The 25,262-nt window shown below is 45.4% G+C and overlaps 1 protein-coding gene across 1 annotated transcript; it reads left to right on the forward strand.

The window, feature by feature from the left end:
- Positions 1 to 1,853: 1,853 nt before the first annotated feature.
- Positions 1,854 to 23,803, forward strand: med27 (mediator complex subunit 27; the record flags this gene model as incomplete). Its single annotated transcript, XM_084439754.1, has 8 exons — positions 1,854 to 2,056; positions 2,336 to 2,480; positions 17,732 to 17,862; positions 20,418 to 20,511; positions 21,021 to 21,128; positions 21,254 to 21,295; positions 21,768 to 21,845; positions 23,244 to 23,803. 8 exons carry the CDS (start codon positions 1,854 to 1,856, stop codon positions 23,376 to 23,378), a joined length of 936 nt encoding a protein of 311 aa, XP_084295880.1. The 3' UTR covers positions 23,379 to 23,803.
- Between the last annotated feature and the right edge of the window lie 1,459 nt (positions 23,804 to 25,262).

The raw sequence follows: 25,262 nt of genomic DNA on the forward strand, positions 1-25,262 counted from the left end.
CACCGGGGAGCCCGTCAGCAAGGACACCGGCGGGCTGTCATGGTAGAGGCACCTGATGCTGCAGACAATTCTCGGGCTACTGGCTGGTTCCTTGACAGATCTTCCTTCCAAATATTTCAGTAGTGTTCTGAATTCGTACTCGTATCGTTCCTCTGTGGTGTAAAACTATTAAAATAATTACTTTTTAAGTCTGCAAAGTTCTTTACTTGCTTTAGGCTATTTGGCACTGATGGGATGCAAAGTTGAAATCGGATGTTGTCATATGAGATCAGTCGTCCTGCCCCGAGCGGCCTGTCGCCGCCGGTGTGCCCTTGACTCAGTCCGTGAGGAGACTCCAGCCTTGACTCAGTCCGTGAGGAGACTCCAGCCTTGACTCAGTCCGTGAGGAGACTCCAGCCTTGACTCAGTCCGTGAGGAGACTCCAGCCTTGACTCAGTCCGTGAGGAGACTCCGTTCTCCAGCCTGCTCCTCGCGCCTCTTTCATGTCAATCAGCGCAGCCCACGGCTGCACGCGCTCATCTCTCTGTCTCTCTCTCTACCAAGGAAAATATAGGGATCATGAGAATATTCGTCTGTTGTAGAAAGAATTAATTGCATATATTCATCATTCAAAAAACCTTTAATTTAACCAACTATGAATTCTGAGGCAACTATAAACTAGGCTACGATTTATTAATTTGGGGACTTTAAGATAAAAGTGTGTAGGCTAGTGTTTTTTTTTGCGCGCGTGGGTTAGTCTATGCTACTTTTAATATTAATCTAGCAGTGCGCGCGTGCAGGCTAGGCTACTCTGGCCATTTGCCACCAGATTAATGTCAGAATGGTTAAACGGCAAACGTCTATTATTTGCATTGCACCCCCGACGTCTTGACTGAACTTCACGACTGCTCCCCTCGAGTTGTTGCTCTCTTGTGTAGGCTACATAATTTAAAAGGCGCATTTGTGAAATGTGTACACCAATAAAATAGCCTACAATATATAGTTTTCAGTAGCCTAATGTATGATTGTAGGCTGTGGGATATAGCCTAGCACTTACCTAATGAATGAAGTCTGATACGCGCCTTATTTCTACATGGATACCTTATTCCGCTTTAAGATTAGATTCTCCGTCTCCTTATTCCCCTCGTAGGCTACTTTCCACGAGAGACGCGCACGGGGTTGGAATTCTGGTTGATTATCTTGTTCACCGGACTGAACAAGGCATAACTCCCTGGCAAATTATCTAAGTCTGGAGATTCTTACTTTTAGGCAGCGTCTCCTCCCCTCTCGCTACTTTTACAGCCTCCGGTTCGTCCTGTAGCTACGCGCTCAAGGACAGATGAATAAATCTCTCTAGTCCCCCCTATGCGTCGCCATATACCCAACTGATGATCGCTAGTTACTGTGTCTATCTGTGCATAAAGTGGATGGATGCGCAACTTCGTCTCATCACCAGAATGGAGGCGTCCCACAAGCGTCGGTCGGACTCCCCACCCAGTTTAAAGGAGCAGTGAGTCCAAAATCACTTCACTACAGTAAAAGAAAGAGAAACAGAGCGCTTATATAATCACTCTGTGTAATTTGTATCTTGTAAACTTAAATATAATTTAATGTAGGCCTACTTTGTAACTTGTAAACTTGATGTCCAGTCTACAAAGGTTGATTGATAATTTGCTCAAGCGATTTGTGATCTTGACTTTGGATTGTTGTTGTAAATGTAGGCTAAACGAAGCCATGAGGGTCCATACATACTGGTGGATCGTGTTGCCGCTGAATGTCCACAACTGGGACTGTGCAAAAGAAAACTACATTTCCATTGCATGTTGCGTAGTGATGACGTCCACTGTGCGACACTACTCCAGTAGAAAGAAAACATGGCGGATGTTATGAACGTCGGTGTAAATTTAGAGGCATTTTCTCAAGCAATTAATGCTATTCAAGCACTTCGCTCAAGTGTAACCAGGGTGTTTGACTCCCTTAAAGATGGGATGAAAAATAAGGAAACCCTGGAAGGGCGGGAAAAGGTTTTCACAACCGAGTTTCAGGATAATCTGCAGTCTGTGAATCGCGATCTAAAGTGAGTAAACATTAGGCTTACCCTATCTAGCTAGTAATAACGGTAACGTTAGCTAGCTGAAAAGGCTGTGAACGTATGCGTTTGAGTCAATTAAACACTTGATGTTTGCATGTCCGTGTGTGTGTGTGTGTGTGTGTGTGTGTGTGTGTGTGTGTGTGTGTGTGTGTGTGTGTGTGTGTGTGTGTGTGTGTGTGTGTGTGTGTGTGTGTGTGTGTGTGTATGTATGTATGTATGTATGTATGTGTGTGCGTGCGTGTGTGTGTGTGATTACGTGCGTAGTGAGCTGGAACGTCTGAGTACTCTGGTGGGTCGCCCGTCAGAGAGCCACCCCCTTCACAACAGTGGGCTGTTGAGCCTGGACCCCGTGCAGGACAAGACCCCGCTATACAGCCAGCTGCTGCAGGCCTACAAGTGGTCCAACAAGGTGGGCAGCTCCTGACCCAATCACTTCACGTGACCTGGCTGAATTATTGTCTGTTTTAATGTCTTATCTACCTGGTTGTTTATCGGTCTGCTTTGCCTGTCTGTCTGTCAGCCTGTCTTATCTACTTGCCTGTCTGTTTTCAGCTTTGCCTGTTGCTGGTCAGCCTGTATCTGTCTGTGCGCTGCATGCTTGCTTGTCTTGGCTGTGTTCCTGTCTGTCTTGTCTGTGCATGTGTGTGTGTATGTGTGTGCGTGCGTGCATACGTGCGTGCATGTGTGTGTCTTGCTTTCTGTCCAATCTGTGTTGTCCAGGCTAGCAGGAGATGGACTCTGTAGAAGGAACTCTATTCTCCACTGTTTGATGTGATATGAAAGAACAAGGGCTCTTCTGTTGATAAAACCCAGCTGTACCCACTCCACACACGCACACACACACACACATGCACGTGCCCTCTTACTGTAGATTCCACTCCAGCGCGCACACTCATACACACCACTCATACACACACACACTCCTGCCCCCACTCCAGGGGATAGGGCCTGCTACCCACTCCATGTTGAAGTGGAATTGAACCCTTACAATCATCTCCAATTTTCCTGACTATTTTCATTGGTACTTTGGTGTCCTTTGATCACTTGTAGCTCAGCTAGGGGGTCTTTTATGACCCCACACACTCACACTCACACTCACACTCACACACACACACACACACACACACACACACACACACACACACACACACACACACACACACACACACAACCCTTCTCCTCCCTCCATAGTGCTATTAGGGAGATTGGTGTTTGTGTGAAGGATGATCTCTCCTCCTCTCGTCTGTGGCCTGGACTGAGAGGAGAGAGAGAGCCTCGATAAGAAAACTTAATCTATAGAACCGATGGAGAACATACACATGAGAACATGCATGAACACAAATAAGATCACACACACAGGAGATGCGACACACGAGAACACACATGAGGACATACCTATATGCGAACATACACGAGAACACATGAGGATATACGAGGACACGCATGTGAACACACAAGGACATACAGTATATGAGGATATAGAGAACATGACAAGGAGGATCTCCATGAGGACATAACAGGAGAACATACATGGGAACATAGTCATCGAAATACCAGCTGTGTTGGACGTGAGGACATGCAGTAGAACAGTCCAACAGCACCTGGACCAGACCTGTACTCTATGGATTAGACATTTTTTGTAAGCGTGTGACAGAAAAGAGGCAGGAGCTCTGGGTGGTGGGAGAGGTGTCAGTGGGGGTAAGTAGTAGTAGTAGTAGTACTATTGTTAGTTGTAGTAGTAATAGTATTGTTAGTTATACCATGGCCTGGGTGAATACTCGATTCTGATTGGCTGGAGGGGTATGCATTATTTCTCGACAAATGCACGGCTAGAGCCTCATCACAGCTTTCACAAATGAATGCGCTTGTTTCACATCTCATCATTACACTGAAACAGCCTTTTAATCTTCTTATCTAATTACTGTATATGCAGCAACTTTTTCGGAGTTCCCTGTCTGGCAGAGTCTGAGCCTGTCTGGTCCACTTGCCGAGTGTGCTTGCATCAAACACCATGTGAGGAGGTATTCCAGTCAGGTTTTAAGGCTCTTCCCTACAGAGTCCGCCCTTCTGAGAGTGTTTAATGATATTTTATTGGCTGCTGACTCTGGGAACGCTGTCATTCTTGTACTTTTAGATCTTACAGCTGCTGTTGACACAGTAGATCACAACATCCACATCTCTCATCTAGAGCATTATGTGGGCATCAAAGGTACTGCTCTAGGTCATATCTGTCTGAGAGGAGTTTTTCTGTGAGTCATGGTGAATTTCCATCATCATTTGCGTCGCTTTCATGTGGTGTGCCCCAAGGTTCCATTCTAGGGCCCCTCCTTTTTACACTATCTGCTCCCACAAGGGTTTATTATTAAAAAACATGGCATCTCGTTCCATTTTTATGCAGACAATTCACAAATATACCTGCCTTTAAAATGTGATGACCCTAACTCTCTTAAACCCATGTTGGAATGTCTCAGGGACATCAAAGTCTGGCTGGCCTTGAATTTCTTAAACTGTAATGACAGTAAAACTGAGGTTATTATGTTTGGACCTAGTGGTCCTGGCAATGTACCTCCAGACCCTGGCCCCCTTGAGTCATATGTCAAGCCCATAGTAACCAACCTGGGAGTGGAAATTAACAGCAAGCTAAAAATGGACAAATAGATTAATGCTGTGGTCAGGTCTAGTTTTTTTCAGCTGAAGCAACTCTCTAAAGTCGTCTTCTCTTTCCATTCGTGACTTTGAGAGAGTCATGCATGCGTTTGTGTCCACCCGCCTCGATTATTGCAACGCCCTTCATGTTGGTCTTGACAAGGCCTCGCTGTCACGTCTCCAGCTAGTGCAAAATGCTGCTGCCCGGCTACTGACAGGGACACGTAAACAAGAACACATTACTCCTGTTCTTGCCTCCCTCCATTGGCTTCTGGTGCAGTTTATGATTAATTTTAAGATTTTGTTTGCTTATAAAGATTTGAATGGTCTGGCCCCATCCTGTCTCGCTGACGCCCTACATCCTTACATCCCACTACGGTCTCTCAGGTCGGCTGACCAGTCGCTCCTCGTCATCCCTAAATCTAGGCTAAAGCACAGGGGGGACCGAGCCTTTGCCGTCATTGCCCCCAAACTCTGGAACGAGCTGCCCCCCCACGTTAGGCTGGCCCCAACGCTTCCAGTGTTCAAGTCCCGCCTAAAAACAAATTTGTTTTCCCTGGTGTTTTAATACTAAGTATCAGAGTAGCTCTTTCTTATTATGTTTCATTATGCTTCTATTGTCCTACTGTGTTGTCTACCGTGTTTTTTGTATTGATTGAAATGGAAAGCACTTTAGTCAACTCTTGTTTTAAATGTGCTCTATAATTAAAGTTGGATTGGATTGGATTGGTTAGTAGTATTAGTACTAGTATTGTTAGTAGTAGTAGTTTTGTCAGTAGTAGTATAGTTAGTAGTGGTAGTAGTATTGTTAGTAGTAGAAGTTGTTGTAGTGGTATAGTTAGTAGTAGTATTGTCAGTAGTAGTAGTAGTACTAGTATTGTTAGTAGTAGTAGTAGTAGTAGTAGCATTGTTAGTAGTAGTAGTATTGTTAGTAGTAGTAGTAGTAGTAGTATTGTTAGTAGTAATAGTATAGTTAGTAGTAGTTGTAGTAGTAGTTTGTAGTAGTGGTATTGTTAGTAGTAGCTGTAGTAGTAGTATAGTTAGTAGCAGTAGTAGTAGTATTATTGTTAGTAGTAGTAGTAGTAGCAGCAGCAGTATTGTTAGAAGTAGTAGTACTAGTATAGTTAGTAGTACTAGTATAGTTAGTAGTACTAGTAGTAGTAGTACTGTTAGTAGTAGTAGTAGTACTAGTATTGTTAGTAGTACTAGTATAGTTAGTAGTAGTAGTAGTAGTTAGGGATGGGAATTTCGACTAATTTTAAAACCGAGTAACCTAACCTGATCCTACTCGAGTAACCGATTACTCAAAAAAAAGATTACTCAAAAAAAGATACCGTCCAGACAGAGCGCATTGAACCCCGGCCCCCTCGGAGGGGAATACGTTTTTTTCCGCCGTTATTACCGTGGCGGTGCTTTCATGTCTCGTCCATGCCCTTGCAAATAAACATATTTAAAAGCTGATGTGTGGTTGGATGCATTACTTATCAGATTGAATAACCCACAGGTTTTCATGAAGCTATCGGAATCGAAAAACGCAGCCTTTTAATTTGGATGCACTGCCCAGCTCATAGCCTATTAAGCCTATCGTTAGGCTACTCTGAAAACTCTAAGCCTACAATATGCAACCAGACCTCTAATTTACTAATATAAATTAAGTATTAAACCAAGCCTTTACTGCCGATGCCGGATAACAAGTGAATTAATTTTTAGCGTTATCTAAAAAGCACCGCGGCACTCACTGCCTATTTCCAATTTATTGGACAATAATGGATGTTTCGGCGTCAAGCCTTCATTAGAGAAATGTCCATGCAAAACTAAATAGATTTATTGAACAACAGGCCTATTCATTCAATATTTCTTTATAGGCTGGAAAACGAGTAGGCTATACGCGCATGGGCCTGTGCCGGAGCGCTCTTAAAAAGACTCCATATACAGTACAGCGCTTTTCTCCAGGCAGCCGCCAACGCTCTATCCTCTTTGGTAACAATTGAAGAAGGGCACAGGCGCTCAGAAATGCGCGCTTTCACGGCCAAACATGCCATATTATATAGCCTTTAGATTAACCGAGTAGTATTTATTTTCCGACTAGCAGATTGCCTACTCGGGTACTCGAGAAATCGGTTAACCGTGCACATCCCTAGTAGTAGTAGTAGTAGTAGTATTGTTAGTAGTAAAACATCTTTATTCGTCACAGTGAGTATGCACACATCACACGGTGTAGGCGGCAATGCCGAGACACACACACACACACAAGTGGCTGGAGCGTCTACTGATGATGAAGAGACTATGGCTTGGACATAAGCTTTCCCCTGGCACTTGTTTTCACTATTCCCACAGAGGACTATGTGCAAGTCATGTCAAACGCCTAAAAATATTCGTATTGTGATACATTTCAGAGGAGAGCACACAGACTGGTAAGATTACACCCTGTACTTCCAGTCTCAGAAAAGCACATTCATCATAGTTTGTCAACGTATTTACGTATGCCCCATTGACTTCCATTGTAGCTCAGTGAGAGCCTGCATAAAAACTGCAGCTAGCTCAATACTGGAACGATCAGTGAAATTATAGTGTGTATGTTTCAGGTTCATGGTAGGCAGACTACAAATAGGGCTAAATGTCCAAAATAGCGCACTACCCCTTTAACCCATCCCATTGTCCTTCCCCCAAGGGCAGCTGGGAATAGACAGTAGGCAGCGTGCATGGGCTTGCCCAGGGGCCAACCAAGTGCTCCTGTCCATCTTTGCCAGGGACAGACAGCGTTAGCATTATTCTTCTGCATGTTTTTTTGCGAAGAACATGCAAATTCCACACAGAAAGGCCCGGAGACCTTATGCTGTGCCGCACGTGAGTGATTATGGGGTTCAGTGTCTTGCTCAAGAAACTGGGATCAAACTAGTAGTAGTAGTAGTAGTAGTAGTATTGTTAGTAGTAGTATTGGTGGTAGTAGTAGTAGTAGTAGTAGTAGTATTGTTAGTAGTAGTATTGGTGGTAGTAGTAGTAGTAGTAGTAGTAGTAGTAGTAGTAGTAGTAGTGTTAGTAGTAGTAGTGGTGGTAGTAGTAGTAGTAGTAGTAGTATGGTTAGTACTGTAGTAGTAGTAGTAGTAGTAGTAGTAGTAGTAGTAGTATTGGTGGTAGTAGTAGTAGTAGTAGTATTGTTAGTAGTAGTAGTAGCAGCAGTAGTAGTAGTATTGTTAGTAGTAGTAGTAGTATTGGTGGTGGTGGTAGTAGTAGTACTAGTAATAGTAGTATTGTTAGTAGTAATAGTAGTATTGTTAGTAGTAGTAGTAGTAGTAGTAGTAGTAGTATTGGTGGTGGTAGTAGTAGTAGTAGTAGGAGTAGTATTGGTGGTGGTGGTGGTAGTAGTAGTAGTAGTATGTGAATTGCTCAGGGGAGCACTGAATTGAATTCATGGATTTCTCAAAATCGGCCACAGATGGCGCACTTCTGTCAAAGGTCAGAATGAATCAACATTCTGAAAGCACCATCATGCATTGTCAAACACAACAATAGACATGATAACATTAGCCAGCGTTCTACCAAAAGATACATTATCCACAGTGAAAAGGGGACAGTGAACTATTGCATCATATTTCGGAAAGCAGAACAAAACAGAAAGGAAAGGAAAATTACTCCAAATTCGAGCGTCCCCGACCCAGAGATAAAAAAAAAAACTTTTTAACAAAATACACTTCACAATACCCCTTTCTCCGTTTTAATAAGTATATTTCAAGTGCAGCCTGGGGAGTTTTTATTCACAGTATGACAAATGACCCACACACTTCACATCAGCTTCACTCTCCCTAACCAGCACGCTGTGAATGGAGGATGAAAAGGTTAGTGTATGTGGGGCAGTGGCGGCTGGTGACTCAAAAAACTGAGGAGGACAGGAGGAAGAGAGGCGAACCACCCATGGGCGCCGGAGGGCACTTTCCCTCAGTCAGTTATTATTTGAAATATCAGCTTTAAAGTGGATTTACAGTCAATTTTAGCAAAAGTAAAAACTGAATACATGCAGCATTTATTTATCATATTCATGATAAAATATTACAATAAAACATTGTAAGCAATAGTTGTAATGGATTGTACTCTTCTCTAAAGAGAGAAAATAATTGATATTGGTGAGGTGCTGGAGAGGTTAGGTGATATATGAAAAATGTTTTTGATTAGGGGACACTGAGGTGTGCTGGCTCTCAAACAGTTTGTTGGCAAATAGATTTGACAACTGGACAATGGAATATGTTGCACAGCAAATGCAGTATCCAACAGTTCGCTCATGGCTAGCTAGCAATGGTACAGCTATGGGATTAGCTAATTTGGGTTGCTGTCAAAGCTGCCACTCATGTTGCTATAGCCTACAATTATCAGAACAATATGAACATTCAGTTGAAAGTTTTCCATCCACCCATCCATCACTGGATATGGAATAAGCACCGCAAAGCGATCAATTCGCACGCAAGCAGGAGCCAGGCTGTGGATTTCTCCAATCCGGTGTTGCTACCCAGTCTCTAGTAATGTTTTGGGCGAGTTGCCGACAGTTTGCGCCTCCAGCCAATCTGCGCGCCTTCCTATGCCGTAGCCTGACGTGCACCTCTTAGCTAACGTTACCGGCTATAGCCAGCCAGTGGAACTGTCGTGTTCAGACGGCTCTAGCTCAAAAAGTATTTATGTCAGCTTAGATATTTAGATGGCTAGAATCAAGACAAATAGATGAACAGTTTGATGTATAATATGTCCTATAATACTTTCGGATGTATTATATTATGGAGCTATGAACACACAAAAAGTCTCCAATGGCACAGGGAAGAGAAACACAGACATCAACGCCAACTCAATCGGCCTTCACTGTGGGAAATCTGGAATCTGGAATGTGATTGGACTAACAAAATGTCAATATCTGAATCTCAATATCTGAAAGTAATTTTTCAGCGTTTTGGCCAATCACAAATTAGCAAGAAAAAAAGGCATTACATTGATTTAAGATTTTTAGGGATTTTAAGGGAGGCTAGCCTCCCTTCCATAGATATCTATGGGTCCTCTAGACCTGGTCCAGGGCGATATCCTACGTATAACGCCTCAATGCAATTTGCCTATGAAAGCGCTTCATCGGTCCGGTCGTCCGACTCTACAGACAAAACCGTTTCGTTACTCACCAAAGTAAACACATCGTTGGAAAGATGAAAGCCTTTTCTCCTGAAGCGCTACAGTTTGTAGTCCCCCACCTTTTCAATAAATCTCAATGGACGAGCCTCCACTGATGTGGGGTGAAAGTTCAAGTGTCCCGTCTTGGTCGTCGACGTCTCCCCCCGGAGTAGTGTAGTCTTCCCTGCTGAACTCCAGCACACGTGGCCACCGTGTCCCAAGTCAACCCGAAAGTCCTTCTCTCCAACTCCACCTGTTGGCACAGAAAAACACAAGAAAAACTGCGACAGCATTATGCATTCCACGACTCTGATTGTGATAGCATGTCTCCTCTCTCTCTCTTTCTCTCTCTCTCTCTCTCTCAGATCATATAGAGAGGTTATTATTATATTTTTATAGAAGAGCCACTGTCGACTCCAGACTTGACCTTTGGAAGGTTCGTTCTAAACTGCCTACAGTCCTAGCACCCATTCTCTCTTTCTCCCTTTAGCAGCGCTACAGTCATCCGAGCAGTGGGAACAAATTGGAACATTAAAGTGTAATTTTCCATATTTGCTTTCTTCACCCCGAGTAGGCCCCCACACCTAAACCGTGTGGATCTTTAGCTCAAGGGCTCTGCTCGAACAACAGCTGCCACGACTGTCCCTATCTTTTGGGGTGCTAGGCCTGAAGCTACGATGTTTTTAGTCTGGAGTGTTTGGCTCTACAAGTGATCCAATCTATGAAGGTGCGTTTACTTTGGGACTCATCTTAAAGGAAAATGCTCGTTTTTGACAACCTGGACCTTATTTACGACATATTATAAGAAGTTTGACTCACCCAGATCACTTTTGTGTTGTTCGGAGGCCTGTAGAAGAAATTTAAAATCCAGCGCGAGCCAGTATATCCATGTAATGGCGGCGCACGGGGCAAAGGGAATGCAGTTTCTCAAAATCCATTTTCGGCCGCTAAACGGTTGTTTTCATCAATCAGATTGCATGAATCGACAGTTGAGATTCCTCTACGCGAGCCATTCTTTCGGTTTTCAAATACGTGGTCTGTAGCCTCTGTAATATGATCTTTACACTGGCTATTCTCCCTCACATTCTCTGCGCTACGATCGGATTGTTGCTGACGAATGACGACGACAATATTCTCGGCACCAACTACGATCGTAGCGCAGAGAATGTGAGGGAGAATATCCAGTCTGCGCGCTGGCCTGTGCGCATGCGTGCTGGAGCAAGTGGGGGAGAGGCGTGTAAAGATCATATTACAGAGGCTACAGACCACGTATTTGAAAACCGAAAGAATGGCTCGCGTAGAGGAATCTCAACTGTCGATTCATGCAATCTGATTGATGAAAACAACCGTTTAGCGGCCGAAAATGGATTTTGAGAAACTGCATTCTCAGTGCCCCGTGCGCCGCCATTACATGGATATACTGGCTCGCGCTGGATTTTAAATTTCTTCTACAGGCCTCCGAACAACACAAAAGTGATCTGGGTGAGTCAAACTTCTTATAATATGTCGTAAATAAGGTCCAGGTTGTCAAAAACGAGCATTTTCCTTTAATCTGTCAGGTGGCGCGACCACCTTACATTGACTATCTTGGCTCCAATTGGGTTTCCCTGCTACCTTAACTTTCCCTTGTTGGAAATGAAGGGATGAATTGATTTTTGTCAACACATCAAGACCCAGTAGGGGTTATCCTACCGGTCCCACCCACACAGAGGTCGTGAGAGACACAGGTCCCAATTCCAGCAGGAATGGCCTGGTTTTTCTCACCCAAATAGCCCCCCCCCCTGATTTTGCATGCCTTGCTTTCGCTCTCTCATTTTGATGTCTGTTCCCTCTAGACAGCGATGAGGAGTGACTGTAGGCCCCCCCCCCTCGTATCAAGGAGGAACTCTATGTTTTGGCGTCCGTTCAAGGTAGTTGTTACATCCAGGCCTTCTGGCTTTTGTAGCAGGGCGGCCTAGGATGCGGAGCGGTGGCATCTGCTGATAATGGGGAGCCGTGTATGAAGTTGGGACAGCTGTTCTCTGTGCCACGCACTCTGGCTCTCTTCTCTTTTTACAGCTCTTTCTCCAACGGCCTCTGCCCCCACAGAAATGACAGCGCTCTCATTGTCATCTGCAGCTGTTCTGAATGGGATCTGTGGAGCTCTGGCTTTCTCCTCTACTCTCCTGTCCTTGGTGGTGGTTGCTTTAGTTAGAGTGTCACCGATCAACGGGTGTCTGGCATGAGCCATGTTCACATCATCAACATCGGGTAGACCACAATGTCTCAAGAACACCTTTCTCCACCTTACTTCAAAATCAGCAAAGCCCTCTGACGCCTTCTGGCGGCAGAGATTGATTTTAGGCCAATCAATGGGGATTTTGGCTGCCTCTCTGATCCATGTCTTAATCGCGTCCCACCCTACTTCGACATTGTTGCCCCGAGACCCTAGACCTGCAGTGACCCTGGCTTTCAACAGGTCATGCTCCATTGTTGACACACTAGGGCTCATGATTGCTACAGCATCGTATGGGTGAAGCCCGTAAAACCCTCTTAAGCGGTCTATTTCGTCCCATGCCTCCATGCCCTTTTACTGTCATCAGGCGAACATGGCTCTTTGTCCCGGATACCGTATTTTTCCCTTATGGTAGAAAAGCTTTTATCCAAACTCATGTATTTCCATACATACTGGTTTAAGTTCTTTTTAATCGCCTCTAACGTTATATTGGGGGGGGAGGGGAGTACCCCCTTTCTCTAACGTAGATTTCTCTGGTTTATCGGGACTGACAGGACTGTTTTTAGGTGTAGTAGCCATTTTCAAGAGAACAGTATTTTTAGTAAGAGCTGATAGGTAACGGCTGTCTTACTGTAGTTTGTCTCTGGTGCGTCTGTAGGGGAGGGGCTGAGTCGGGAGCGAGATGGAACGGCTCCAGCACTCTGCTGAAGCAGATAAGGTTTTGGGTCACACACAGTATGGTTTTATCACAGTGACCTAACCAACCACGCTTCCCTAGAATGTATATATCTAGGCCCATGCATACATATATACACATATAGCTTCCATATGCAACAATAAACATAAACCACAAAATCATTCCGACCCCACGGGTCCCTTTTTAAAGACAATTCGGTCCTGTGTCCCGCACAGGTTTAACTTTAAACTATAAGCACAACCCTCCCCTGTATTTTACGTGAATGGTATCTCCTGGTCTTTCACAGGCCCTCTTTGGAGAATTCTACTTGTCCCTGGAGGCCACATATAAAACCATCCCACGTCTTACAGTAGGTAGATGATTATCTCCTGCTCTTTCACAGGCCCTCTTTGGAGAATTATTCGTGTCCCCAGAGGTAACAAATACAAACATAAAGAGAAGTGGAGCAGTGGCCTACTTCCCAAGACAAAACAGTGCAGGTACCTTGACAGATACCTTGGCATTACAAACATAAGACATGTAGCTACATACATTCACATCCAGCACTGGCTAGTTTTACGTGTTGAGAGACTGTGTGGTAATGTTGAGATTTACTGCTTCGTTCTTATGATCGGAATATCGAACCACTCACCCACAACCAGTTGGGTCTGATTTTATGTCTGGGGTCAGTTAGGTCACAACTGCACTGCCAGGCATCTGCCGCAGCTGTAGCTGTCTGCTTTGGCTGACGACCACTCTTGGACTTGTTAGGGTTCGATGTCCGATCCGGGCTGTCACGGCACCAATTGTTGACTTTCGTTGTCTTTTATTATTGTCCTTATTCAGCTCTGCGTTGTGTTTTGATTTCAATAAAAGACGGCACCCAATCTCTCACAAATACCACACAGTCCAGTGTCCCTTTTCCAGGTGTATTCCAAATGAATCTCTCCAACACGGGATTTGAGCGACAATCAAAAGCTGTTTATTACAGCAGGTTTATAGCATACAAAAGACGATGGCATAATGTTCAGCTGGCCTGTCTGTATGGCTGTCTGCTCCAAAATCAAAGCATCTGAGCTTGAGAAAGGTTCTTATGGTTCGCGGGCGTTCAGGTTAACCAATACATTTCTCTAAAAATAGCCATTTTCCTCACCCTAAACCTGACCCTCACCCTAACCATAACCTTAACCCTAAACTCAATGGTGTTCTTGCTAATCTGGGTTGCGAAAAGTAATCTTGCCTCCCGGACAGTGCTCTGAAAAGTTGGCCTATCTCCTCAGAATGACCTACCACCCATTATATCACGTTTAATTCATGGGTAGCGCATCCTGTCAGGTAGGAAAGTAGCCTATAACCAGGGCTTGAGACTAGCCACTCACATCTCTCTCCACACTTCACAAAACGGCCTGGCTCTATACTGCCTCCGACGGGACCGGTGTTCTGAAAGTGCTAAGCACAATAATGGGTCATAGGGCATTCTGATAGACAACTCCTCTCTGACAGGATGTGCTATAAGCACACTATACAGTAGGGCAGACATGCATGTAGGAAATGTCTATCAGAATGCCCTACTACCCATTACATTGTGCATAAACCATGGGTAGCGCAACCTGTCAGGTAGGAAATGTCAGATTGCCCTACGACCTGCGCCTCCCATTTTTTGTGACCGAGAGCGCGCCCTCTATGCTATTAGAGCACCAACTGCCGCGTCCTCCAAGCAGACTACAGAAGTAGTATAAATAGAACCCCTACAAGTCAGCGGTGTCCACAGCTGTCCATTTGAGAGTATAACTAAGGCTTCAGAAAACGGGTTAGTGCTGTGCTCTGTCTGGACATACGGAATCTAGGCCCCCAAACAGCAGAGAGGCTGCATATTGCTAATGCCTTCATCAGTGGAATTTTGACGAAAAGCTCCCCAAAAACGTAATGACAAGATCAGTAGGCATGTGAAGTGTCAATCAGTGGTAGAAAAACGTAATGACAAGATCAGTAGGCATGGGACGTCTCAATTAGTGCGGGAAATTGTTCAAATGAGGGAGAGGGAGACAATAGAAAAGGCCATTGACAACGGTGCAGAACTCTTTTCTTCCACAAATTGCACCCTGGTAGTAGTAGTAATACTAGTAATAGTAGTAGTAGTAGATAATAGATAGCCTACTTTATTGATCCCTGGGAGGAAATTGCACAAAGGAGGAATGTCACTGTCCTTCTCAATGTCGCGTCAGAGTAAGAGTTTTACCTGCAGACTTCCGCAGACTGTCGAGCCACACCTCCAGACTATTTTGGCTGCAGGCTCCTTGGCTCGACATAAAAGAAGATAAACTCTGTTAGCCTGCACACTGACGCCACGTGCTCAGCCCTCCAGCTCAGAAAGGGTGTCCAGGGTGACTTTGCCGTTGGCAGGCCTGTGTTCCTGTCCTCCGCCACATAGCCACAGGCTGCCTGCCTGCAGCCAGCGCACACTGCTAATGAGCTGCTATTAGTCCTGCCACTGACACACTGCGACAACACACTGCGACACAGTCTCAGCCATTGATGTGTACCCCCCCCCCCTCCCCTCCCACCTCCCATCAAACAGACACACGCGCGCACACACACACGCACACACATGGTAATTAGAAATGAAGTTGACTTTTGGCCTCTTCTCCATAATGTGGGGAAGTTGAGGCTAAAGAGTCACATGACCGCATGAGAGAGGCAGACAGTATGACAGGCCGTCAGACAGACACACGCACACAAGTCAGACAGACAGACAGACAGACAGACAGACAGACAGACAGACAGACAGACAGACAGACAGAGCTAATAAGTTTGTCAGCTAGTCAGATCTGGATCGGGGGGTGTTAGGGGGCAGCGACCTTTGGAAAATGTGCCGTTCAAAGCAAGGCTGTTAGAAGTGCTTGACTGTCGAAGCCTGCCATGGCACCTTATTATTTCTGGGAGGAGAAAGTGTGTGTGTGTGTGTGCGTGTGCGTGTGTGTGTTTGTGTGTGTGCATGTTTGAATGAAAGAAGTGTCAGACAAAGACCGAGACGCTGTGTACATGTATATTTGCGGTGGTTGTATGTGTGTGTGTGCGTGTGCTTTTGTTCTGTGTGTGTTTGTGTGAGTGTTGGTGCCTTAATCATTGTGTGTGTGTGTGTGTGTGTGTGTGTGTGTGTGTGTGTGTGTGTGTGTGTACGCTAACTCCTCATTAGGAAGGTTAGGGACAGCAGGGGACCTTTGCCAGCAAAGACTGTTTGTTTGTTTCCTTGATGCCGTCGCACGTTCATCTGTGGCGGCTGCAGCCTCTGCCGAGGGAGAGGGAGGCTCATTAAGATCCCTTCCCCTGCTCCGGTCCAGCTGGATTCAGCAGTCAGGGGATGTTTTAGACCCACAGAGCAGCGTTTGAACATAAGCGCTTCCCTGGTAGACCGTCGTCTGTCGAGATGCCGGAGCCGGTGCCAACATGTCAATCCAATCTACTTTCCCACTGAAAAGATTAGATCTTGGTATCTTTTGATCTTGGTTGAATGAGCGGCCCCCATGCTGAATTTATCATATATAATAAAATATTATAATATATTATATATCATGGATTGAAAGTGGCTGTGGCTGGTGGACATGTCAGTGGGCTTTTAAAGGACAGGTCCGGTATTTAGTATTATAAGCCGTGATATAAGGTTTTATACGATCATATACAACAGCCTGTATAAAAGTTTTATAAACTCACACAATGGATCAATAGGTTTATCTAGAAAATCCCTCAAAAACACCATAAACTCTCGTTTTCAAAGACAGGAAACTCACTGAGTGGTCACTGGTGTCCGTTGATGTCCGTTGTGCATACTGGTGTCCGCCACAAAGTATGCTTCCGATCGGGTTTTTATTGATCATTGATTTGTATTGACAACAAAGCCAGAAATGTTTGGATTCATCCACACGAATGAAACACCAGCTGCAAAGCAATCCTACGCTTCTCCACTTGTGTGGACCTGTGACCCTCTTCTTCTTCTACGGTAGCCTCCAAACTCAGTCAAGACCTCCCAAAGTTTAAGCAGAAGTTAACAAATGTATGTACTGAGAGTGAAAATAGATCTATGCGAAATGATAAATAAACCCCGATAGGAAGCATACTTTGTGGCAGTGATCACTCGGTGAGTTTCCTGTCTTTGAAAACGAGTTTTCGAGAAAAAGAGTTTATGGTGTTTTTGAGGGATTTTATCAATGCACCTATTAATCTATTGTGTGCGTTGGCGGCGACAGGTCATATCTCGAGAGTGCACCGTTTGTTGAAACTTTGATATAGTCCATTGTGATCACAAATAGCCTTATAACATGGCTTATAATGCAAAATCCCAGACGTGTCCTTTAAAGGAGAATGCTCGTTTTTGACAACCTGGACCTTATTTACGGCATATTATAAGACGTTTGACTCACCGAGATAACTTTGGTGTAATTTGGAGGCCTGTAGAAGAAATTTAAAATCCAGCGCGAGCCAAGTATATCCATGTAATGGCGGCGGACGGGGCACTGAGAATGCAGCTTCTAAAAAATCTATTTACAGTTGTTTTCATCAATCTGTCTTTATGAATCGCTAGTTGTGCTTACATAGAGCGAGGGCTTGTTGTGGTTTTTCACATGCCTCTGTAATATGATCTTTAGAAACGAAATAGGTTCCCCACTTGCTCCAGCACGCATGCGCACAGCATGCTGGAGCAACACTTGCGCGCTGTGCGCATGCGTGCTGGAGCAAGTGGGGAAGCTATTTCGTTTCTAAAGACGTTTCTAAAGATCATATTACAGAGGCATGTGAAACGTGTGAAACGTCTTATAATATGCCGTAAATAAGGTCCAGGTTGTCAAAAACAAGCATTCTCCTTTAAGTTTGAATAAAGCGGAGTCGACCATACAGGGTCTTCCTCAGGGAAAAAAAGGATGTCTTTTTTTCCTCTTAGGCTTTTAAGTCTCAACCACACCCTGTCATCTCTCCTGTCCTCCAGTTGCAGTATCATGCTGGCCTGGCCTCCAGTTTGCTCAACCAGCAGTCACTCAAACGCTCAGCCAATCAGATGGGGGCGTCCGCCAAGAGGAGACCCAAAGTCCAGCCCAGTACGCTGGTGCTGCCCCTACAGTGAGTAGCGCTTCTCCTCTCCACTCCTCCGTTCTCGTCCTACCTTCTCATCTTCTCCATCTCTTTTCCTCCCCTCTGTTCTCCTCTCCTCCTCTGTTCTCCTCTCGTTTCTTCTGTTCTCTCCTCTCCTTTCATTCTCTTTTTCTTTCCCCTCCTCACCTCTCTTCTCCTCTCCTCTCTTCTCCTCTTTTCTCTCCTCTCTTCTCCTCCTCTCTTCTCCCTGGTATATTGCCCTAGTGCATTGTCCTTAGTGTTAACCCTCTAGAGGGGTTACAGCTGCTTTCTGAGAGTGAGAGAGCGAGAGAGATGAGATCGGAGGAGAAGGGTGATTGATGAGAGAGAGATAGGAGTAGAGGAGATGCGCTTGGGGGTCTGGGAGATGAAAGGCAGGATGAAGGAGGGAGGGAGAGAGAGAGAGCACTCAGCTGGCAGATGCTGTTCCTCAAGCCCAGGCAGGAGAACACTGAGGCGTTGTTGTTGTTGTTGTCTCGCATAGCCAGACCTATCTCTTCTGCAAACTCCGTGTAGGCTGTCCCGGTGCTGGGGAAAGGTCTGGCTGGACTCATTACAATGCTGAGATGGGGGGGGGGGGGCTGTATTTCTTTAAACCAGTCACAATCGTCTTCAGCGGAGTGGTTGCTAGGTTGTTGTTGGTTCACATAATCTGGATTGAATCTGTTGGGCTGAAGGCTGTAGTTTGCTCCAGGCCCAGTGTCTAGCGCCTGTCAGTAGCTGTTCCCTCAGGATCAGTCTTTGAAACAAGCCGCTGGCTGTGGAACAGAGCTGCGTACGAGAGCGGGCTTCCTGGGTATAGGAACAATGACCACTACCACTACTGTCACATGTAACAGTATGGAAATTTCACATCACAATTCGGAGTTTTTCCTGGCTCAGAATGAGACGGAGGTGGTACCTTAAGTGGGGGTCTGGGGGTTCTCTCCCAGGAAGTTTGGGGCATCAAAAGCATAATTTCCTGCATTCTGATGAATTTTCTATGCATTAATGAATGCTTTATTAGTTTGTCTGCCTAACTATATTAGCCTACATAATCTGACTTCATTGTGTTTAATTATTTCTAAATAGCCAACAGCCTTCATTTGTGAGGGCATATCAAGGCACTGTGACTATAATGTAGGTTATCAGGCCACAGATGTACTGTAGGCTACACAGTAGACCTGAGGTTTTATGTCAATGGATGGAGAAGAGACTCCACACTCCCATAGAGAAAGCATTGTCTGTTCTATAACCAGAGCTTGATAACTTGAGCTCAAGGTGCTAGATGCATTCATGAATTAAATCAAATCAAATCAAACTTTATTTGTATAGCGCATTTCATACACAGAGGCAACACAATGAGCTTTACAGAGAGCAATGGGGGGGTGGGACCTATGCCCACCCCTACATATTCCAGAGGGAAGCAAAAAAAACAATTTCACCCGGGGACCAGAAAAGTGAGCTGTAAAAATTCTTCCCTGACCTCTCTCAATGAGACGATCGAGCAAGCTCCTGGAAAATGTTTGTCTATTGGCTAAGAACATTTACAAGCAGTAAACATGGGCTAGATACTTCATGAAAGACATGAAGTCGAGAGATTTGTCCCAGTCTAAATCTTGTGTTTCTGCAACCCTCCTAAGTCTAGATGCTGTTTAGGTGTCATGGGAGGAAAACTTTGGTTTTCACCGCTACCACGAACGACACCGCAAGAGTGTGTAACTAGTGAATCGTCTGAATTTTAAAAAGGTATCACCAGAGCAATTATGCGCTCCCAATTATATTTCAAGGCCGCACAGATGACATGTTTACAACATAAATCAATGGAAAACTAAAAAATGAGTACCTACCTGCCTCTCTGCTCTCTCGCCCTCCATGGCAACCCCAGACGCCGTCGCTGAATGTCACATCCTCTGGCTCTGATGACATTTCCTCTACGGAGTCAAGCCCCACCTGGCGCTCTGGACCAGAGAGAGAGAGACAGACAGACAGACAGACAGGCAGGCAGGCAGTAAGGCAGACAGACAGGCAGGCAGGCAGGCAGGCAGGCAGACAGACAGGCAGGAAGGCAGACAGACAGACAGACAGACAGACAGACAGACAGGGAGACAGGCAGGTCTGGAGGCGGCTGTAGCTCAGGAGGTAGAGTGAGTCATCCAGTGGTCGGAGGGTCGCCGGTTCGAATCCCGGCTCCTTGTGACATCATGTCAAAGTGTCCTTGGACAAGACACTGAACCCCAAATTTTTCCCACTGAGCAGGCTAACACCTTGCATGGCAGCTGCCGCCATTGGTGTGTGTATGTGTGTAGGAGAATGGGTGAATGAGAGGCCTTCATTGTAAAGAGCTTTGGATAAAAGTGCTATATAAGTGAAGTCAATGTACCATTTGGACAGACAGACAGACAGACAGACAGACAGACGTGTGTGTGTGTGTGTGTGTGTGTGTGTGTGTGTGTGTGTGTGTGTGTGTGTGTGTGTGTGTGTGTGTGTGTGTGTGTGTGTGTGTGTGTGTGTGTGTGTGTGTGTGTGTGTGTGTGTGTGTGTGTTCTCGTTCTCTCCTCCAGGTATGTGGATGACGTCATCTCCAGGATCGGGCGCATGTTCCCTGACATGTCCATAGAACTGTTCCGGCCTAACGGCACCTCCGCTGTGCTACTGGTGAGAATGCACACCTCTCACACACTCATCACACACACTGCTCTTTCTCTCACACACACATACACTTCACACACATTCTTCACACACCGCTCACACACATGCACACACACACACTCACACACTCTTCATACACACCTCTCACACACACTATTCACACACACACACACACACCTCTCTCATACACACTCTTCACAGTTCACAAACACCTCTCTCACACACACCATTCACACACACCTTACAACAGTCCTCCTCACACACACACTCCTCACACACACCTTACATCAATCCTCCTCACCCACACACCGCTCACACACACACTCTTCACACACTTCTCACACACACATCTCTCACACACACCTCACACACACACTTCTCTCTCTCTCTCTCACACACACACACACACACACCTCTCACACACACACCACTCTTTCCTGGGTGGACACTGGAAAACTATCTTATTGTTAATTAACAATAAATATGCCTCTCACACTTGTGTGTGTGTGTGTTAGGTGACACTGGGAAAGGTGCTGAAGGCCATCGTTGTTATGAGGAGTCTGTTCATAGACCGCACCATCGTCCGAGGCTTCAACGAGAACATCTACTCTGAGGACGGCAAGGTCAGGGGTCAAGGGTCAGGGTCAGAGGGGTGGAGCTTGGGGCGGTCAGAGTCAGGGTTCTAAAAAGTAGAATAATCAGAAGATTGTCTGAAGATTATGACAACAATGTCCCTATCTCTCTCCAGCTTGATATCTGGTCTAAGTCCAACTACCAGGTGTTTCAGAAGGTGAGACCTGTCTGTCTGTCTGTCTGTCCACCTGTCTCTCTGTCTGTCTGTCCATCTCGCTTTGTGCCTGCCTGTCTGTCTTTCTGTGTCTCTGTCTGCCTGTTTTTGTCTCTCTTTCTCTCTCTGTCTCTCTCTATCTGTCTGTCTCCTTCTCTCTCACTGTCTGTATTTCTGCTTGTCTGTCTGTCTGTTTCTCTCTGTCTGTCTGTCTGTCTCTTTCTCTGTTTGTCTGTTTCTCTCTATCTGTCTCTATCTCTCTCTCTCTCTCTGTCTGTCTGTCTGTCTGTCTGTCTGTCTGTCTGTCTGTCTGTCTGTCTGTCTGCTCTTGTCAGGGCAGGGGAACTGGCATGTAAAGTTGTAGCTCCTCTCCACACAGTGGGAAGTTTCTAAGCTCTCTCTCTTTCTCTCTTCCTGCCCCCCCCCTCTCCTCTCTCTCCATCTCTCTCTCCATCTCTCTCTCCATCTCTCTCAGGTGACAGACCATGCCACCACAGCTCTGCTGCACTACCAGCTCCCTCAGATGCCCGACGTGGTCGTCCGCTCCTTCATGGTAAGAGGGAGAGGGAGAGTGAAAGGGATGAGGGAGGGAGGGCGAGGAACGGGCCGAGGGCTAGGGGGTAGTGAGGGGGGAGGTGTGAGAATAGTGTTGTCACGATACTAAAATTATAACTTCGATACAATACCTGCAAAAAATATATTGATACCAATACTGAAACAATACCACAGCAAAAACCTAAAACATTAGGACAAGTAGGCTAATGGAATAATACAGTGTCAGGTGTAGCCCACTGATCTCAGTGTTTGCAGTCTGCTGAGGCGGAGCAGGAATGTGAACTGTTTAGACTTTTTTTTTTATTAAAAAAATATATTTTATTTTATTCATCATCATTTGTCAAATAATAAGCTACAATTATAAACTGAAAGTGTCTGCTCTGGGAAGGAAAGTTTGAAGGGAAATGGGAGAAATGGATGGATTATAGAAGGAAGTGTGATGATACCACTAATATTGAAATTTGAGTAAGATAAAAGAGCTGCATTGTGACTTGATGGAAGAACCCATAAGCTGTTATTGTTAGTTTTTATTATTTATTTTTGTTTTATTGTATTGTCGTTGTATAGATGAAAAATGCAAATAAAGATTAAAGTTAAAAAGAAAAGAAAGTGTCTGCTCTGCTCATGGATGTATTAGGCTCTGCTCCACTAGCCTGACTGAATTGCAATTCAGATTCAGGGGTGGGAGCCAGGCTACTGACCCTCTCTACTTCACTCTGTCCACTCAGGACGCAGCCTCGCAGCACAAAGCAACGGTGTTCACGTTATGACTCCAGACTTTACAGATTGCCTCATTAATCTTATGAGATTCCGTTTTAGCATTGGGTTTAAATTTGAAATGTTGCTTTTGGAAATCCTCCGCCACCGTCTAGTGTAACCAACTGAGCAGCCCTCAGCCCTCTTTCCTTCGCCAACATTCTTTGCAAACTATTTAAAACTTTTTCCTTTTAATGTTCGCCCCGAACGTTTGCATACATAAGTTTGGTGAACTGGACGCTGGGCTGACGGTTGGCACGCGCACTAGGGAGTAGCAGAGGGACAGAGAGAAGCTACACACACACACACACACACACACACACACTGCCCCAGAGGGACAGAGAGAAGCTACACACACACACACACACACTGCCCCACTGTCTCACATCAACACAACTCAGAAATACGGCTCATTCTTAGTACCGGTACTAATAAAATGCGGTATTGTGCAGTTTTTGACCGTGCAACACTAGCTGAGAGCGGTAGGACCACCTTCATACACAGATATACTGTAATAGTCTTTCCCATCCCGGTCTGTTTCTCTCTCCCTATCCCCCCCTATTCCTGGTATGTCTCTCCCTCCTGCTCTCCTCCCCCCTCCTCCCCTCCTCTCCCTCCCTCCTCCTCTCCCTGGTTCCAGACCTGGTTGAGGAGCTACATCAAGTTGTTCCAGAGCCCATGTCAGCGCTGCGGACGCTTCCTGCAGGACGGCCTTCCGCCCACCTGGAGAGACTTCCGCACCCTGGAGGCCTTCCACGACACCTGCCGGCAGTAACACACACACGCACACACACATACACACACACACACAGACACACGCACGCACTCACGCACACACTCTCTCTTTCACACACACACACACACACACACACACACACACACACATACTTCCTGACCACTGCTATTGGCAGGACCGGACTGTAAAACACACACACACACACTTTTTCCACATAACAGAGGAAAACGAGAGGTTTTTGTAGCGCCCCAAATATTCACACATCAAATATTGTACAGGCTTTTCTTTTCTCCCCCCGTTGTTTTTGAAGTGGTCCCTTCTGTACAGGAAAGCGATTGAAAACGCCGTGCTGTGTGTTGGCAGCGTGGAGGGGACAGAGCGTTCCTATGAGACGCCGGTTACTGTCAAACGGGCCCAAAGCTCCTCACCAAACCTCTGCCAATTCCTAAGAACCGTGCTCTTTTGTAATAATTATTGTCAATAAAGCTGTGAAATAGTTTGCTATAGAAACTTGTGTCGGGTGTCCTGATGTGTCCTACTACTAACTGAACTTCTCACTGCATGTGATGAATTTATCTATGTCTGGGTATTTTTTTTTATATATTTTTTTTAACTAGTTACACTGCCAACCCGAGTTTTCAGAGACATGAATAATGGAGGCTGTTCACCTGCTCTGATGCCACCTCGGGCTCCAGTGATGACAGAGACGAGATTGGTTGGTTTGAGAGTGTGAGATCAAGCCCCAGGCCTCGTTTTGAAGATGCCTGCTGTGCGGTGCAGGCGTAGATATATAAAGTGGTGCAGTAGTACTGTACATAAGCAGTTTGGGCTAAAGTACCTCAAAGCTACATACCCACCACATTTAGAATATAGAGGCAAATCCGTAACATAGCAAAGGTTGTATAGGTTTCTCCAATGCCTAGTGAGTACTGACTAGGCAGGCATGCAGTTATCAATGTCTTTCTAAACGGTGATTTGACTTGGTGCCTTAAGAGTGTGGTGTCATATATCTATCTATAATACAAAATCCTTAATACCAAGTAATGCTTAGTTGTGTTACTGGCCTCGAAGATTCCACCACCCTGAACGGAGAACGTATGTTCCCCTGCAGAGGAACATTGCATTGTGTTCCAGTTCTAGTTCCCTTCACCAGAGTCTCAGCTGTACAGAAGAACCCCTCTATATAAGAGAGAGTGAGGGACCTCTCTTGCCTTCCCATATTAGAATATTCATCATTCTCCTCCAGTGAAATGCCAACTTCTGCCTGGGAACATTCTACAAACAATTAAATCTATGCAAATTAACTCTTGGCTGTAGTGACAAAGGTATGTCTGCAAGAGAATAGCATAGCTCAACACTATGATACTTCTATACAAACTAACAGAAAGTTCCAGGTCTGATTTGTGGATCAGGAGGTGTGTGTGTGTGTGTGTGTGTGTGTGTGTGTGTGTGTGTGTGTGTGTGTGTGAGAGAGAGAGAGAGAGTGAGTGAGAAGAGAGGCAGGGTGAGACCGATGTCTCGGGGTCTATGGAAGATAACGATGGTATTGATCTCCAGCTCTGTGACAGGTGCTTGGTGAGTGAGTGAGTGTGACTCTGGGTGTCTGTCAGAGGAGCTGTCATTCGGCTTGTTAATCCACAGGAGACCTGGGGAGGGGGTCTGGGGTAGGTCACAGGGGGCGCAAACCACCGCTGATCACTTCCTACTTTATCAGCCAATCAGAGGCTGCCGTGATCACCCTGGCAGAGAGCCAATAGTGCCCTTTCCTCTCCTGTCCTCATTGTAATGGATTGAACAGTAAAATGTTTGATGTGGGTTCATGGAATGTAATCATTTACTTTGATGAAATTGTATTCATGATGGCAGAACATGAGTAACCTTTACTCTGGATGAATAATGCATGGGATGTTTATCCGACTCTCA

This window comes from Borostomias antarcticus (assembly GCF_949987555.1).
Source record: "Borostomias antarcticus genome assembly, chromosome: 6".
In the NCBI taxonomy this organism is placed as follows: domain Eukaryota; kingdom Metazoa; phylum Chordata; class Actinopteri; order Stomiiformes; family Stomiidae; genus Borostomias; species Borostomias antarcticus.